The 18205-nt window shown below is 53.6% G+C and overlaps 4 protein-coding genes across 4 annotated transcripts; 3 read left to right on the top strand and 1 right to left on the bottom strand.

Moving 5' to 3' along the window:
- Nucleotides 1-558: 558 nt before the first annotated feature.
- On the top strand, nt 559-1949 carry N0V96_007032 (uncharacterized protein; the record flags this gene model as incomplete). The annotated part of the gene is made up of 7 exons (XM_065757900.1): nt 559-642; nt 727-735; nt 824-868; nt 928-1022; nt 1081-1098; nt 1160-1726; nt 1832-1949. The coding sequence occupies 7 exons, from the start codon at nt 559-561 to the stop codon at nt 1947-1949; spliced, it is 936 nt and encodes a 311-aa protein (XP_065613423.1).
- Nucleotides 1950-9669: 7720 nt separating this feature from the next.
- ras1 lies at nt 9670-10656 on the top strand (the record flags this gene model as incomplete). Its single annotated transcript, XM_053196148.1, has 4 exons — nt 9670-9681; nt 9810-9924; nt 10016-10291; nt 10415-10656. The coding sequence occupies 4 exons, from the start codon at nt 9670-9672 to the stop codon at nt 10654-10656; spliced, it is 645 nt and encodes a 214-aa protein (XP_053046267.1).
- A 1572-nt stretch (nt 10657-12228) lies between these two features.
- N0V96_007030 (uncharacterized protein) lies at nt 12229-15418 on the bottom strand (the record flags this gene model as incomplete). The annotated part of the gene is given in 2 exon segments (XM_065757899.1): nt 12229-15396; nt 15413-15418. 2 exon segments carry the CDS (start codon nt 15416-15418, stop codon nt 12229-12231), a joined length of 3174 nt encoding a protein of 1057 aa, XP_065613422.1.
- Nucleotides 15419-16437: 1019 nt separating this feature from the next.
- Nucleotides 16438-17033, top strand: N0V96_007029 (uncharacterized protein; the record flags this gene model as incomplete). The annotated part of the gene is made up of 2 exons (XM_053196146.2): nt 16438-16444; nt 16615-17033. The coding sequence occupies 2 exons, from the start codon at nt 16438-16440 to the stop codon at nt 17031-17033; spliced, it is 426 nt and encodes a 141-aa protein (XP_053046265.2).
- Between the last annotated feature and the right edge of the window lie 1172 nt (nt 17034-18205).

Raw genomic sequence — 18205 nt, 5'->3', positions numbered from 1 at the left:
AACAATGAGAGAAAATAGTCACGTGATCTCATACACCGCAGCACCGGTCCTCCGCTCGCCCCGAACCGGAGCTCGGAGCCTCCAAAGGAGCTCCCGCATCTCACCATTTGATTCGTGCCTTCTGACGCCTTACCCTCGATTCCGCCCTCCTCCTCCCCCTCCTGCCCCGGCCGGTACCCAAAGAGAGACCCTGCATCACTCTCTTCCGCCCACTCTAATCAGCCCATGGCCCCATTGCCGTAAACCTTCCCGTTTATTGTGACCTTTCCTCTCCTTTTGCCGAGAACCTTCGTTTTCTTCCCAACATATGACATCATCGATTTTTGTGAGACGAAAATCGACCCAGTTCGAAATTGAGCTCCGTAGACCAGAGTTGAGGCACACACATTTGCACCTCTCTCTATCTCTGCCCAACTGCACAAAGTCGGGTGGTATCTTCTCATGTTCGCGCGACTCACCCAGCTGTCTCGGCATCTCCCCTCGGCCCAATCGATAACACAAGCCGTCAAGCCCGCCGCTTTCCCAGTCTCCTCCGGCTTCGCCCGCAACAGCAGAATCATGGTTTCGGCAGACGAACGCAACACCCGCACAATTCACACGGCGGCGTGTCTCATTATCGGTGATGAGGTTCTCGGCGGCAAGGTGAGAAACGTCCTGCAATGATTTGAGACTGGCTAGTGGCCATGTAGATAGTATGAATGGCTAACATTTTATCGTAATCCGTAGACGGTTGATGTGAGTAAATGGCACCACAGAAATGGCCAACTGCACTGGCAGGAAGCAGGTCTATATGATGACTTCCCGTATTAACCGATCATCATAGACCAACTCGGCTTACATGGCCAAGTGGTGCTTCTCTTTGGGTATTGTAAGTTTTTTAAGCATTTTATGAGTTGTGCCCAGGGGCGTGGCTGATCCCAAAGGCAGAACTTGAAGAGAGTCGAAGTCATTGAAGACGATGAGAGTGAAATCGTCGAAGCTGTCAGACGCATGAGCGACCGTTACGACTTTGTGGTAACCAGGTGCGTTCCCTCAAAATCTCATTGGCAACCAAGGCCCCAGCTAACATGAGGTGTACAGCGGCGGAATCGGTCCAACGTAAGAAACGTGGAACCCGAACCATTTCCTGAACCTTGATCGTTGACTAGGCGGTCACTAGACACGACGACATCACCTACCAGTCAATAGCAAAGGCTTTTGACCTGCCCCTCGTCCTGAACCAGGAAGCCTTCGAGAAAATGAAGAAGCTGTCCAAGCCGCACCCGGGCCAGCCAAACTTTGACTGGGACGTCGACTCGCCCGCCCTGCAGGCGAAGCTGCGCATGGTCATCCTCCCCACCGACGAGAAGCGCGACCCCAAGAAGCAATTCGTCTTCCCCCACGAGGACCTCTGGGTGCCCGTCAACGTTGTCAACGGCAACATTCACATCTTGCCGGGCGTCCCGCGACTCTGTAGGTCGACACCAGATGCTTCTCTTCGACACGAGATTGCTAACATTATCCGTGCAGTTGAGAAGCTCCTCGACGGGCTCAAGCCCGGCATCGTGCCCCGGCTTACCGATCCGGAGGGCAAGGGTCTCTGCCGTGTGCTCATCTCTACTCCGCTCCCTGAGAGCGCCGTTGCCGGGTACCTGACGCAACTCGCGGCCAAGGTCGAGCCCAAGGGCGTCAAGGTCGGAAGCTACCCCCGGTGGGGCCAGAACGGCACAGTGACGCTGGTTGGAAGGTAAGCCGCCAAAACGAGCAGAAATGTGCTCACAGTTCACACAGCTGTGGATATTTCCAATCTTCAAAGTTCAAACTTGGGTGGCTGACTTTTTTGGGGCTACAGGGACCAGGCTTATATCGAGAGCATCGTGGCCGAGGTTGTCCAAGGCGTCGAAGGTAAGCGTGTAAACGCGGAGGGTGAGGATGATACCCAGGGTGAAGCAGGAAAAGATCTCGAATAATGTCAGCAAACCTAAAAGTCGAATCAGTTGGCGACCGACCCCCACGATCCCGAAGGAAGTGGCTCCGTCGAGGCAATAACAATCTTCTTCGGGATATCTGGTTGTAACTCTGTCATCTGGAATATACAGTGTTTGCGGATCAACTTTAGAATGGTGTGTTTTCCGATACTAGAGCAACCAACAGTGATTTGACCAACGTGAGATCGGGTTTCTGTGAAAAGGATTCAGTCATCCCAATACCTTTCCAATGGAACAAGCTGCCAACCGGTAAATATCATCAACGAATTATCAATGATGTGTTTGAGCTGTGGAACAAACTCTTCAAGAGACTTCTTCACGATCTGACTTGTGGAGGCGCGGAGACCGCACTCGGGCGCGTAGTGGGGCCCTTTCAATGGGCCCAATTTGAGACGATCGCAAAGCTCTTGATAGAGATATTGCACGAATAAATGACCTGTTTCGCAGACACACACACACATCATTGCGTATATCCAATCCCATCACTTCAGCCGCGAGCCTGCGACCAACAGCCAAGCCGCGGTGCGAGGCAGACGTAGCTAGGGAATATGAATTGCAGGCATCCTAACTCGAATCATCAAGAGATCGTTACCGAACCCATGTCGGACGGAGACGATGGCGGATTGCACTGCTGCAAGCCAGGGGTGGATCGAAATGATCCCCCAGGGCTTCTAGATTGACAAGCTTCTGTTGCAGCTGTTGAATGCACCACGGGCCTGTAGTTCTCGAATTGCTAATTACTGCGTGTGATGGCGGCCCGCGAGCGAGATATGCCAGCACGGTTACCTACCGATTGGAGACTGGCTCCGTTTCGCCAGGAGATGAGCTGTGGATTGGGGCCCGGTGCTATCTCTGACGGTACTCGACAACGTTTGGCTACACCTCCGTCTCGTGACGGCACAATGGGGGCGTCGCTCGCGGATCCTTATCGACGACGACTCTTATTCCCCATGGCTGAGGAAACCTCTTGAGACTTCAAGCAACCACTTCGGCCACGCTATGCCTGTTGCATCGAGTCAGCCGAATGTCAAGACTCGAGAATCGATGGAAGGTCAGTTCATGCTCCACAAAAGCATGTCTACGACTACAACCCAGTCGTCGCATTGTCGCCCTCCGGACATGGATTGGCCATCCATTAAGTGGCCTGTCCGGAACTTCATCCATCCATGTCGTGTCGCACTGTGCAACTGGCCGAGCTTGGGATAGGTTCTCCAAAAATCTCGTGGAAATCAAATCAGTTTGGCCTGTCCAAGGTGAAGCACGGTCCGGGAAGAGACCACTGCTGGAGATGATAGCCTCGCGCGGATGAAAGGACGACACGGGACTATCGCCGCCGCCTCCTGTTTAATGGCCTCATGGAGGCGACAGTGCAAGGTACTCCTGACCAGTGCTGTGCTTATCCGCCGTTCTACCCTGGCGGCCATGCTTGCAGAGGCCAAGCTTCTAGAAACCAAAGTGAATCGTTGCTCACTTGACCTCTTTTTGGACACTGGCAGCACTGGTATGGTAATATGGAAATTTGTGGCCGCGCCTAAACCTGGGGTATTGGTAGTCTGCTATCCTGGGGTATCCCGAATGTGGCTTAGATGCTGATATTGATGGCGACCGAGCATCTCTCTAGTTTTTTGAGAAGGTATGCGCCACAGGAGGAATATTGTTCGAAGCCTTTCAGCATGCGATAATGGTGAATTCGACTAGTAGATCAAAGTGATATGACTTGTACCGTTGCTTCGACGGATGACTGTACATCCAACGTCCCAGACTCCAGAGTGCCAGAACCTCAAGATACAGAGAAACATGGCCCGAGAACGCCCCGGCTTTCTCCACTTGAAGGCATGGAAACATGCGGGAGGGACGAAGAAAAAGCGATCTGAGCGCAATGTCGCCAGAGATCAACCAAGTTGATAGTGGTGTTTATGGGAAGATGATCGGCGCTGTCTTGCCAAGTTGCTGGTCGGGCCATGCCAGCTCGGGCGGTGCAAGAGCCAATATGAGTTTGGGCCGGTGCAAATACCGCGACTACTCATGCGCTATGGCCTTGGAGCAGGACCAGTGAACGAATCAAAGCTGCCTCACGCCAGAGCCACCAATAGCTAGAGCCTACCAAGCACTGCCATGGAGGTGCTCTCTCGATCGTCAAGGAGCCTATCGTGAACTGGTGCTCTCTGTGCGTTGCATGGACAAAACTGGTGGGATCTGACGTGGGCCACGCAACGTACCTGGCGGCTGTCTGACTAGAGTAGGAGTCAAGTCAAGGCGTTGAGTTATGGCAGAAGCAAGTGAGCCAAAGTTCAGATGTCAGGGCTAGGCGTCTTGGCTCAAACCCGGGATGCAAGGGATGTAGGTAGAAGCAACATCGTTTCGGTCCGTAGTTTTGGGTGTGGTTGCGGCTAAAGTTTAGTTATATCGACGTCGGATTCCGTGGCATTGAGAAGCTGGTATGCTTTGGACAGATGCACGCTCGACCCATTCTGTCATAATGACAGAAGCTCTCTAGCGAATTTGAAGGCTGGGGTGCAGTAGTCCCAGTTGCGCCGTTGAAACGGGAAGCTTGAGGGGTTCAAATCAAGCGCTGACTGCAGTTTGGCCCCAGTACGGCTTCACTGCGCAAAGTGCTCTGTACGAATTGCACACTGAGCGGGTCGTAATAATTGGCTCCTCATCTCTTGTTCACTGAGGAGAGCGTTCCATTTTCAACAAATCCCTGCTACGAGATGCCGTGCTGAAGGATTGGACGTAAAGTTAAGCATGTCGTTCGAGCTAGCTGAACGATACTGATCAGGGTGATTCTTCGAGCCCAGATATCTGGAAGTGTGGCTCAAATAGTCAAAAATACGTGAAATATGATCATACTCTGTTGGTTTGTTTCGATGAAGGAGCTTTGATGATCGTGATTCCCCTCGCGCTCCTGTTTGAGCTGTCGGGTGTCACTATCGCCGCGAGGTGGTCGTTTTTCTTGGGCCACGTTGGCAAGGGTTAAATGCGGTGGTAGTCTGGTAAATGCACGTGTACCGTTGTACAGGGATCTGCAATGGCTTACTGAAGCAAAGCCGCTTGATGGGGGCCTTTGTATCCGTACTTGTAGATAATGGCTACATTCAACCCCTGGCAGGCATTCGTACATCTTGGTGGCAAGGGGTTCACAACGTCGGTTGAGAATTGCCGGATTGTAACATGGTGTCCAACACGTTGCCCCAGGGTCCTGTATCTCGATAACACAACCGTATCCGTACGAAGTTATCCGCGCCGGCTGGTAACTTCAGACGATGTCGTGCACGCCCAGGTGAGAACAGCTTAGAATGCCATTCTACATTCCAGCGCGTCGTCCCTTACTGCTATCATGCGCAGGTGAGGGCGTCTCTGGTGGATTTCTTGGGGTGACGGGTGCGGTGGAAGGGAGCATGTGCTGGGAACTCTCACGGATTCTCCGTGACCTCCGGACTGAACTTTGGTTGGAATGGGATGTGTGTAAGTTGAGCCAGCCTCTGCGCCACGAACTGGCATAAAGATTGGTCGAGCGCTGTCAGGCTACTGCGTTGTAGGTGTGCTGAGCGACATGAACGTCGTTCTTAGAGCGGGCTATACAACGAAGATTCACGTGGACGTGGAGACCCCGAAGAGGCTCAACCCAGCGCGAAGCGCTGCCGCAAGCAGACAGTCTCGTACTCCGTAGTAGGGAGGGTTTAGAAGGTGGCGACTTCGCTCTTGTCGCGTATGCTCGGCGCCTGGTCCATGGTGAGGCGTCAGAGACTGCCGCCTGCAGGCGGCTCACCGATTGTTGTTGGATTGGAAGGGCAATTTTTTGAGAGGGGGCAAAGAAGTTTTGACTGCTGTCAAATGTAAGAGGTTATTCGTAGCTATTTGGTTGATGTTGGGTAGCGAAACTGGTAAAATAATTAAATAAATGTACGTATCTGGACGCTCACCCCTATCAGCTGGTTTGAGGGATCTCATTCGACCTCGGATCAGCAAAGAAGGTCATTCGATTCGAGGCCTAGACCGCAAAGCCAGTATCGTACATAGGTAAAGTGAGGGAAGACATCTATAAGGTGGTGTAAAGTGCAGAGTTAATCAAGCGGATACGGAATACTGAGGGTGTAAGGGTTGGAAGGCTGGAGACATGGCATTGCACCCGCCGTCCACACACGAATCCTCCCAATCTTCGTACCTGCCTACATAGGTACCTTAGTTTTGTACGGATACGTACAGTGCGAGGGGGGTAGGTAATGGAAGTCAAGGGCCCCACGTGGTCAAAGCTCTCTGCTCGCAAGACGGAACCACTCACGCCTCACCCTCTTTAACTACCTACAAACGGCCTTGTCTCCGAGGAAGCCCATCTTGAAGCCCATACCAGATATGCCGAGACGGGACGGAACGGAGAGATCATTACTTGTACACATCCCATGTTGGTCATTGAGTGAAGAAGACGCGTCAACTTCTTTGATCAGACGTATGGCTAGGAGTCGCTCCAAAGCAGTAGATAGTCTCGAAAAGTGTGAGTGCGTTGGTAAGACCTAGGTGTATGTATTGGTCCTACGCGTTACCATGGGCCGCAGCAGGCCGCGGACACAGTCGACTTGATAATCTTGACTATTCTCAAATACAGACTCTTTTCTGCTCATCTGGCTTATTAAAAGTAAGACCGTAGCAGGCTTCCCGCCATATAGCAAGGTAGAGCACGTAATGGTGACAGGGAGTCTAATTGGTAAAGACCAAACCTGTACAACGGTACGCGGGTGTGTAAGCAGGTAGACTCTGATATATCCTGTCCTGCCGTGTTCTGCACCGTATTATTACTGTAATCAGAAGTGTGGAGCTGTCGAACCGCAAGATGCGATACGTCCTCTCACATCAGGCTCCTGCTCTGATGAAGTGACCGAAGAACCGGGGCTTATATCCGGACATTGTATTAGGCAATACGACATGGCACCACAACCGAAGCGGTGAAGAGGCCGATGATTGCGTACCTCATTTGTCTAGGGCGATATGCGCTCTCATTTGTGCAGAAGGATTGAACTGCACTCATTTCTAACAGCGAGAAGACATTTGTCTGCTATTCCATCTAGTTTTGTCGCGAAGCCGGTGACTGGAATATTTCCTGAACGGACGATCTTGATAGATTACATAAGGAAAAGAAAACTTCATGCTTGACGCTCAAGTGCATCTACCCCACCTTTCCCTCTGGTTCTTGCCCCTGTCAGCACTTGGGAATTGCCGCTGGGGGTTCACTCACTCACTCGCATTTGCAGCTGTTCCTTCCTTTCCCCTGTCAGATAGATACGTACTGTTTCCTCCTGGTGCCTGAGGTGAGATCCCCCATCTCGCTCCCACTCGCTTCCCACAGTTCCACTCTCGCTCGCACGAACCACACACGACGCCACCCCTCTTTTTTCTTTCCCTTTTGTCCACTCATCAATTTGTTCCATCGTTTCTGCGCGTCTCCTCCCCCCTTGCGCTTCATCAATGGTCCTCTCCACCAGTGTGCCCACCTCGACCGCTTCGCTGCTTGGTGGGCATCTGCAGGCGTCTGCACCGGGCCTCTTTTTTATGGTTCCAAGGGACCCCCCTGCTGCATCCGACGCTACTGCACCAGAAGGTCGCCGCGATAAACTCCCACTTGCAAGTCCCTCTTTCCCATCCCCGGTCAAATCTCACCTTCACTCGAGCCCTCGGTATCGTCTAATTTTCTGTCGATTCCCTTTGTTCGATGGGATTGTTCACCTTTGCCGCTATGTGTCCGTACACAGCGCAGTGCGACCAATGGAGGCATGTATTGACTAGTACCAATATCAATTCTCATTGCGACCCTAGGCTCTTGTTAATCTTTTGCATCAATCTCCTCCTTTCCTTCTAGACGGGCTCCATAGAATCATTCAAGTGATTGGTGATGGGAGGCGCCTTGCTCGCAAATAGCGCTTCCACCACGGACGTCGTTATCGATTTGCTTTCACCTGGCTCGACATGTGCCTCATGTATCCGTAGCGCACGTCGCGTACCCCAAAGTTTGCACAAGGCATGGATGGACGGAGGCAGTGTGAGTGACGTTGGTGAGGGTGTGTGCCTGGGCCTTCTGCGATCCAAGTCTCCTAGGTCGTCGTCAAATCATAGGCCCAGCGCTAAACGCCAAACCGGTGCCAGCCAGCCGCTCCTGTCCACTACGAAATAGAGAGGTGACGAACCAGACACAACATGTCGAGATGTCTTGGCTTACCTTAGGTACCTGACATTGTCGACCGCGCGATCTCATCGAAAAAGCGCCTGGTGTGACAGAAGCCGCGCGCATTGGGTACCTCGTCTCATGAGAAGGGGGGGTACACTTGGTAAGAGTCTAAGAGACGAAGAACACAAGTGCGTGACGGACGGCGAAAAGGGCCTGGCTAGACCTGGTGGCACGCCCGTGTCGACTTGGCCGGGCACGGCAGACGAGACAAGGCCGGCGGAGGGCAAGATGAGCAAGCAGTCCTAGTGTCTAGTACCTTGCTGTGAGCCTTGAGGTGACCAAAGCAGACGGAACCAGACGTGCTCACTGCACAGAACTGAGATGGATGGAATGGAACCTTTACAAGCACACCCTATCCACGCCGTCCCAGGCTTCACCTCGTTCTCTCACTCACCTCTCACTTCTCCCGTCACCTCTAATTCCGTCCCAACGTGTGAAAGAAACTGAGAGATGAAGAGCGAGTGTGTGACACGCACCCCCTTCCCCCAGTGTGATGAAAGAGGCACTTTACTGTCTGCCCTAAAGTTACGTACCGTTTCTGGACGAAGGTGGATGAACGGATACAGCACCTTCCCTGCCCTGCTCGTCTGGCAATGGGAGAATGGAGTTGAGTGAGGAAGGAACCCAGGAGGGAAGAGGGAAAAAAAAAAAAAAGCAAGGCGCGGGAAAGAGCGAAGGGGAGCTGGGAGGGAGTGGACACTGGAAGGCAGGGACGGCAGGGAAGGCCGATGTAAGGAAGGATACAACGTGTGGAGTGAGTGGGTGTACTGCGATTTCCGCTGCGCAACAGCTGCAAGAGCAGGTACCCCGGTATGCTTAATCGGTACCTCAGCTTCGTACCCCTTCCCTTCTTCCTCATGTCTACCTCAGTAACCTACCTTAGCAGGAGAACAGAGCAGAGAGCAGAACAGGAGCAGAGCAGAGCAAGAGCACACACGCACCCGCACCTGCCCCAGCACACACAGAGCACCAGCAGCAGCGCCAGGAGGCAGGAGCAGAGGCAAAGTGCAGGTCCTCCTTCCCCTACTACTGGACCGACCCGTTCCCCCATCTCCACATTTTGCCAAAAAGCCCCCCCTTAGCAATAACGAAACACCACCCCATTTGTGCCCATTCTCTCATTCTCCTTCTCGAAAGACTGTCTGCTGTCAGTCCCGGATTTCTGCCATCGACCTCGTCGTTTCACCTTTAAACTTCGCAATCCGGCCTGTGCCGTACCAGATCCAGATTCCCACCCGTCGTTTCGCTCGCTGCCAAACCACTCCTTTCAATTCCGCCTTCACGCTCACGCACCTCACCAACTCCAACCTCGCTGAGCCCTTTCCGAATCCGTCGAGACGCCAATCGCCCGGCTGCTCCTGACTGTTTCCCGGATCTCGCCTGTATCTTCACCTCAACAGCAGTTGCTTTAAGCCATCAACATCGCGCGCGAACAAGAACCGTCGAGTTTCCAACCATCAATCAACACATCATCACAACACAATGGCGTCCAAGGTTCGTCGTCTCCTTCGTCTTCGCTCTCGTCCTCGTCCTCGCGTCGTCGCGCGACCTCCCACTCTTCAATCCTTGCCTTATCTCCGTCGCTTCCATCAACGCATTGCTAACCCGTCATCCTTTCGCAGTTCTTGAGAGAGTACAAGCTGGTCGTCGTCGGTGGCGGTGGTGTTGGTAAATCTTGCTTGACCATCCAATTGATCCAGAGTCATTTCGTCGACGAGTATGACCCAACGATTGAAGGTACGTCGCCTCGATAATAATCAATTGCCTACTGATGGTCGATGCGACCGCAAATCAATCGCCCAACTAACCCGGTTCTTCTCAACTATAGATTCCTACCGCAAGCAGTGCGTTATTGACGAGGAAGTTGCCCTGCTCGATGTTCTCGACACCGCCGGTCAGGAAGAGTACTCTGCCATGCGCGAGCAGTACATGAGAACGGGCGAGGGATTCCTGCTCGTCTACTCCATCACCTCCCGCCAGAGCTTTGAGGAAATCACCACATTCCAGCAGCAGATCCTGAGAGTCAAGGACAAGGACTACTTCCCCATGGTCGTCGTCGGCAACAAGTGCGATTTGGAGGGCGAGAGAGAAGTCACAAGACAAGGTATGTTATTTTTTTTCGAGGCTGCGCCGCATCACTGCATGATAATGCGTCGAACATATATACCTCTCGTCTGATGGTTGATTCGATCGATTGAATTCATGACTGACATACCCTGTTTTACAGAGGGAGAGGCTCTTGCCAAGTCATTCGGATGCAAGTTCATCGAGACATCAGCCAAGTCTCGCATCAACGTCGACAAGGCTTTCTATGATATTGTCCGCGAAATCCGTCGATACAACAGAGAGATGCAGGGCTACTCTACCGGCAGCGGTGGCGCCTCTGGCATCAACGGTCCCCCGAAGCCCATGGATGTTGAGGGCGGCGAGCAAGAGGCAGGCTGCTGCTCCAAGTGCGTAATAATGTGAGCGGTCCTTTTTCGACTTCGACCTGGAGAAAGAGAGCGCGCGCAATGGAGAGAGCGAGAGAGCAAGAGGGAGGGGGGATGGCGAACCAAGCGGCTAGAGAGTCGTGAGATACCTTGAGCCTTGACTGGGCTAGTGGATGCCGCTGGTTGATGCTGAACGCACGGTTTCTTCCCCGTCTGGACTTTTGAACAGGTCCAAGCAGGCCCAGCAAATGTCGTTTGGAGAAAGACATGTTGACGTGGGGGACCAATGATCAAAATCTTGTTTGTGCTGCATCGGACGGGGAGTCGGGTTCTGACTTGCTGCACTTTTTGGAACTTGTTCTTTTCAGGGCAACTTCATGGACATGGTCATCGCACACGATTGTACGTGGCAGGGGACAAGAGAGGAGAGTCCTTTTCACAAGGCTTTCTTGCAGTTTCCTCATCGTGTGGTGCGGCGGCAGAGAAGAAAGGGTTGCAGACTGGCTGGTCTGGCAGCCAGAGACTGTTGGCCGCAAGACCTTGTGGAGGGTGGACTCGAGATTCTTTACTACACACACTGGGAGGGCTATTTGAGACCAAACATCGGCTTGTCTCTGTCTCTTCTTTATATCGGTACTCCTTTTTTTTTCTTTTCATACTGTAATTTCTTCTTTCTTCTGAGACACCGCAAGGTCTTTCTGAGGTCAGAGTCAGTCGCCAAGTCATACAGATTCCCTTTACGTCAGTTCATCTGAGATGTGATATCTTGCCCTCAATGTGATTTTCAACGGTTGAGCTGTAGCTGCGTGAGGATTTGTTCACTCGGGTCTAGCGTTTTCCTGCGCACATGGTTGTTGTTCAAGATGCCACTGCAACGTTTTACGACATGTGATACCTCAGTATGTTGTGGCTGACGATGAAATGAGGTCATCTAGGAACAGGCTAGTCGGCTTGCTCCAGAAACCGAGTGACAGTACGTGAGCTAGTATTTGATTATCTCGCATCTGGATTGATGGATCACAAGAGGAGATTATGTCAGAGTGTCAGTAAGTGTTCTAAGTTCCGAATGTCCGATGCCAATGGAATAAGAAACTTCCCAATATTCTAGTTCATGGCTAATATGTCACTATGTTAGGGCACCAGAAATAAAACCCGGAGCATATGCAGCTTGCTTATGACATCTCTCAACAAGTCTTGCCCTCAAGACTGCAGTCCACCACAGAATACATGGCCCGAATCACCCTTTCACCCCATGGCTCCCATCACCCCACCTCATCTCACCTCACCTTAGACATGCAGATGCGAGTCGCTCAGAAACCTCGCAACCATCCGTCAAGTCTCAACGGTGTGCCTTTACCTTTACTCGGCTAACGTCACACGGCCCGGAGCGGAAATGTCAGAATCCGAACGCTTTCTTTTTTCTTCAAATCAAACGAAACACCTGCAATGCGCCCATGTATGCTCCACCGTTACCGTGGTATCAACCCAACCGCGTTCTATCCGAATCCAAAGCCAAATCAGAGAAGGATACCGCTTACCAGATCTCCTTCTTTTTTATCTTAACCCAACCTCTTCTTTCCGTGAGACATTCAAGGCGATATTCGCCTAATTAGGCGTCCCATTCTATATCCTGCACAGGCGTCTGCATCCACGGCTCCGAGTAGAGGGAAAACGGATGACACCCGCCAATCCACTCCTCGACACCCGGAACGAGCTCCTTCGGGCCGTTCACGCCGACGATCCCCTCGCAATTGAGGCATACGTACAATAAATCGTTCATGATGCCGTTTTCCGACTCTGCGACGCTCCCGGCGAGGTCGCCGCCCTGCTTACAAAACAGGCACATGTCCGGTCCAAAGTTGGTAATCGCCCACTCGAGCACCATGGACACCTGGACCATGAGCCGCTGCGCGAGCTGGTACCGGTGATGCGAGCACAGCCGCCGACCGAGCAGCTTGCTGGCGCAGAGACAGCCCGTCACGGGGTGCAGCGGGTTCGCGAGCTGGCCGTTGGGCATCCTGCCGCCGAACCGCACGTCGGCCTGTCGCGTGTGGGAGCAGCCGCCGCAGGCGTAGTTGCGCATGTTGAGGAATTCCGTGCGCGTGAGAGGTTGCTGGCCCTCGAAGAGGTGTTTCCTGGAGGCCAGGTCGCAGCCCTCGCAGACGACGTGGGGTTTGGGCTGCGCGGCGGCGTGTTCTAGGTTCTCGCAGTGGGCGCCGTCGGGGACGAGGGCGTTGCAGACGTTACCCGGTGCGCTGGGCTTGACTTCCTCGCAGGGTTGGTTGTCTGGTTGGCTGCCGTTTAGGAGGGAGGCGTCGGAGATGTCGTGGAAGACGTCGTTGGCTGGGCGTTTCCATCGTGCGAGGGCGGCGCGGAGTTGGGGGACATAGGGGGCCGGGTTCCATGTCGGTGGTCCTGGTGGTTCGCGGGGCGTTTCGGCCGCGTCTTGGTCTGTGAGTTCGAGGATGGCTAGGGCAGGAGGGCCGATGCGGGCGGCGGCAGGGGTTTCGGCTACTTCTGGGGGGCTGAAGTTACGGAGCTCGACGGGCACGAAGCGGCCGTCTCGGGCTAGTTGAGCCATGAAGTCGCAGATGCCGCGGGTGAGTTCGGATTGTTCGCGTTCGGAGTCGACTTCGAGCTGAGGGTGTATGAGGACTGGCTGTGCCTCTGCCATTTGGACCAGGTTCTCGGGGTTGATGTCATACCCATTGCCCATCATGTACTGGATATCATCCTGGTTATGGGCATGACCTTGGAACGGAGGCGGTTGGACGTTTTGGCTCGGGCCGGCTTGGTTGATGTTTGCGTTGTAGCCGCTCACCCAGTCGGAGAATCCTCCGCCCGTCTGATTCGCCATGGCAGCGGTGTTGTTGTCGCCGTACATCATGTTGTTTTGTTGGTTACGGATGTAGTCCTGGTTGCCGTAGGGGTAGATCGGGTCGTGGTACGCCATCGGATCCGGCAGTGCGGCGAAACCTGGCTGTCCAGTTGCCGCCATAGGCCGTGGCAGTGGGGCCATGCCGCCGCCGCCGCCGGGACCATTGCCGACAACACCTCCGAACTGACGTGGGTCCTGCTGCGCCGCCATGGGAGAATTTCCAACTGTTACAGGAGCAGGACCTGGAGCACCGGCCGGAGCACCGACAGCGGCGGCGGCAGCCGCAACAGCAGCCGCAGCAACAGCAGGATCCGTCATGACCGCGTACCTCGGTCTATCTGGCCCGAGGAGATTTGCTTCCAAACACAACATCCGATCATCGTTAATACCCTTGGGACCGTACCCGAGAGCCATGTAATACTCGGGCTGCTCCACGCCATCCGTTCCCTTGCGTCTAACCAACTCCCTGTTCATCACCCACGAATCGCAGTCCGCCTCTGCCCTATCATTGACGCACGTATCACAGGGCCGCTTCCGATCGCATTTATACCCGTTCTCTCGGCACCGCAGGCACCCACGGAACTTCATCCCCTTGCCGTTGGCCGTGGATTTCGTCCACCCAGACCACCCAATCCTCTTCCTATCGATCCAAGGCAGCTGCCGCGACGGGTGCCGGCTCCCGTTCCCGGGCATCTGGCACACCAGGCCCCACGAGGTGCACCGGACGCACGCAAACTCTTCCTCGTCGGTGAGGGACCGGCACATGGCCTGGTTCGTCACGCAGTTGGTACACCGGTGCCTACCCTCCCGGAGCTTGGTCCCCTTGTCGTAGACAATCTTGTCTCCGTCCCCGGGGGCCCACGTGTACGGCGTATCGTACGTGGCCGCCGTCCATGGATCCACGCAGGGTATGTTCTTCTCGACGCACGACGTGCACTTGTACTCCCTCAGCCGGAAATCCCGGATCCAGGAACACGGCTTGGTCTTGCCGGGCTGACAACCCTGACACATCTGCCGCCACCACGGCCTCCGACCCGCGGGCACGGTACCGTCTCCGGGCACAGGCCGGTTCCACATGACCTCTGCCGGCTGGTCCACGTCCGGCTTCTCGCCGCTCACCTTCTGCTCGTCGTACACCCGGCACAGCGCCCGATCGTTCTTGCACGGCGTACACCCAATCTTGACCCGGTCGTCGATGTCGCACAGCGCGACGCGCCCGCTTCCCTGGTGCGCCTTGCACCGCACGCAGACGCTCGAGCTCGTCTCGGTGATCGGGTACGAGGGGCGGGAGTTGGCGAAGCGCTTCTGCCAGTGTTCCCTGCCGAGGACTTTACAGATGTGGTTCGGGTCGACGAGGGCGCGGTGGCGGGTGCAGCGATGGCACTCGATCTGGTTGGCGAGGTCGACGTCGCAGCCCTGGTTCTCGTTGGGGCGGGCACGGCAGTGGTCGCACGTGTTATCGATGGGGTTGTGCTGGCCGACGTGGGGGGAGTGCGTGATGCGCATGAGGGGCGGTTGCCAGTGGTTCTGCTGGAGTCTGGGTCTTTTTGATGCTCTTTGTCCTTCTTCTTGGTCTCCCTCGTCGAGGTGTTTGCGGGGCCGTCCACGCTTTGCTGGCTGGGATGAGGCCGCGGGACGAGACTGAGCCTGGCCTTGGGGCTGATATGGATTCGCCCAGCGGAACTGTTGGTTGTTGTTTTGCTGAGTATTATTCTGTGGGTTGTTGAACTGCTGGTTGTTGGGCTCAATGTACTGCGCTGGCGGCGGGTTGAAGTTCTGGTTCGGCATCACGTTCGACGCCGGTAACTGAGCTTGCTGTTGAACCATCTGGGGACGCATCGCGTTCGATGTCCCCGCCATGAAAGGAACATTGAAGCCGTTGTTTGGCAAAGGCGGGATCTGTGGGACGCGATACTCCCATCCAGGCCCGAAATCATGGTCACGTGGGTGATCGCTGTTGTATTGCTCCAAGGGACCTAGGTCTATATCTTGGTTGGAGGAGTTATGCTGCTGCTGCTGCTGCTGCTGCTGTGGTTGCTGCGTCGGTGGCTGTCGGCTTGGAGAGCCGTTGTTCGACCTTGGTGGCATTGCCTTTGGCCAAGGAAGTTTCTCAAGAAGTCTTGGGCAGCTTTGGTTCAAGGTGAGTTCACTTGGTGTAAGTCAACTTGTGAAGTTTCGAAGAGAGTGTTGTCCGTACTTGAGATGAGGTACGTCTTCCAGATTCTTGTTTTCAAACGAATTGCAAGAGCTTGTACCCAATTTTGTCCAACTTATCTTTCATTCATGTGGCCGTGTCTTTGCATTTATTTCTTGTCTTCTGTCTTCTGCGGTTTAGCATCGTCTGCTATCCCCTCTCTCGTTGAGTACAAAGAAGAGAGCCATTCGCAAGTCTCCCTTGCCAGCGATTTTCTTACAGTGTCTTGTTGTTGTCGAGGTAGCTTGAGAATCATTGAGAGGCGCTTTGTGCTAATCTAGGCTCGAATCCATCTTTATCCCCGAACTCACGATTGTTTCTCATCGCAATTGTTCAAATTGGTTGGGACAATGATGCATTCGGACCGAGAGACTTCTTTGATTCTTCGTCGAGGAACAATCGCCCCCAAGCCGTTTCCCTCCACATCCTTTCTTATTCCGTGCTCCTGTCGTGGATAGTGCATAAATCGGTGGTAGCCGTCACTGCTGGCATTCGAGTATTCGAGGTCAAATAACCAGTGCTCAGGAGAAATGCCAGCGGAGCATGTGAAGGAAGAAAACGCGGCGCCGAAGTCGTTCGCAACTCGTAAGGCAACCTACGAGGCGACGACTGGGGGCTGAGTTAATTGCCTAGGATCAATGCAAGCTGCGGTCATATTAAGCCACCCATATTACACGGAAAGGAGCGAATGCTATCTCATTGTGACGATCAGCACTGTAGCGCAGAAGATATGCTGCAGTCGCCACATGCATGGTGCGTGGCAGTGGTGACCATCTAGCTGACCGCAGCCATGGCCCACCATTCATAACCCCGCCGTCCCTCAGTCTCATGGCCTCTGCCTGAATCTCCTCTGCCTGAATTGTGGAAAAGAATTACTGAATTTTGCAATATGGAGGCGGTTTCCGCAGCCGCCAGTGTCGCAGGCCTGTTGTCCGTCGCAGGCCATGTCATCAATGGACTTGTCAAGCTCAATGCCTTCATTCAGGACTTTAAGGAAGCAGATGCACGGGCGCAACGGCTGACTCTGGAAGCTCAACTTCTCTCGCAGACAATAATTGACTTCAAGTCTCTGCTCAACACGTTGGACGAAAAGGCGCTGGATGAAAGCCGAGTCCTTTGGGTCCAGCACTTTGCCACTTTCTCTTCCCGTCTCGAGGATTGCGTTCAGGATTTGGACACCTGGACCGAATCTTACCGACCTGGAGATGGACCATCCTCAAAGCGCCAAAAATTAATTGAGGAAATATCAAGCAAGAGAAGCCGGGAGATTTCTGAGATGGAGTCCAAGTTGGCGCGTCATCGGTCGCAGATTGTTCTTAACATGAGTACTATGAATGGGTGAGCTAGATCTGCCGTACGCAAATGAGATTCTGAAGCTAAGCTATCCTCTGTCAGATGGATGTCTCTCTCAGGATTAGAAAGAATTACTACAGTCCATGAAGATTTAAGGAAGCTCACGGATACCCATATCCAGATGGAACACCAGAGAATAGATCGCCATCAGCTTTTCACGGAAGAATCAAGTAGAAGACAACAAGATCTTCGAGATATGATATTGTCCGCTTCTCAAGCTACCAAGGAACAATTCACATTGGAACACCACGAAACTCGGAGTCAACTCTCTAGACTGAGCGACAGTGTATCAAGCATGGCCGAATCTCTTCAACAGCTCGTCACCCCACCTTTATCGCAAGTCCCACGGCGTGGGTCGAACAATCTCCGGCGGAGACCGTCCTTATTTTTGACCTCCGAGGGGACTAGAAAACGGCGATATTCAGGCCTTGAAACAGTTTCTAGCAATGAGCATCTGCAGCCCAACTTCATCGGCAGTCCGATGGGCTGGACATGTGCCCAAGCAATAGGCATTGACGATTACTTCATCGAAACCCTGGAGGACCAGCATTTGGACCAAATGAGATGTGCCTTTTGTGACCAAGTCTTTGCAAATACCGAGTCATTCGAACGATCGAAACACGTCGTCGATTCCCATAATTTCGCAGGGTGCGACCAAGGAGTATGCTATAGGTTCGGCATAAGCTTCGGTTCTCACTTGGAGAAACATCATGCAGCCAACCCAGAGGCATTCTCCAACAACATTGCGCATTTTGAGCAAAGATTCCTCCAGTCAACATCGACGGTTCAGGACGAGAGGATAAAGTCCCTTTATGGTGAACCACAACAACTAGAGACGTCCACGGCACCCCTCATACTCGAAACTCAGCTGCAGTCTTTGATAACCGGCTTTGTCGGGCTGCAAAGGTCGACCTCGCATGGACTTAATACTTTCCATGACATGCGGCAAAACCTGGAGACGCTCTCAAATGCTGCTTATTCTCCAGCGTCTTCCCTCGAGCTTGCTGCAACTCTGTACAAGGCAGCCAACCTAGCGGAAGAAATGTCTGTCAGCTTTGACAGAACATTCCGGAGTAGATGGCTACCGAAACCAAGATTCTTTTTCCGAAACATTACCCCATCCGAGGGAAAAGATGGCGGAAAGCGCCCAGTGCACCTTGG

Source organism: Colletotrichum fioriniae, assembly GCF_027942845.1.
Source record: "Colletotrichum fioriniae strain IMI 355084 chromosome Unknown scaffold_8, whole genome shotgun sequence".
Classification (NCBI taxonomy): domain Eukaryota; kingdom Fungi; phylum Ascomycota; class Sordariomycetes; order Glomerellales; family Glomerellaceae; genus Colletotrichum; species Colletotrichum fioriniae.
The sequence above is the reverse complement of the archived record's forward strand: the minus strand, read 5'-3'. Positions and strand labels throughout refer to the sequence as shown.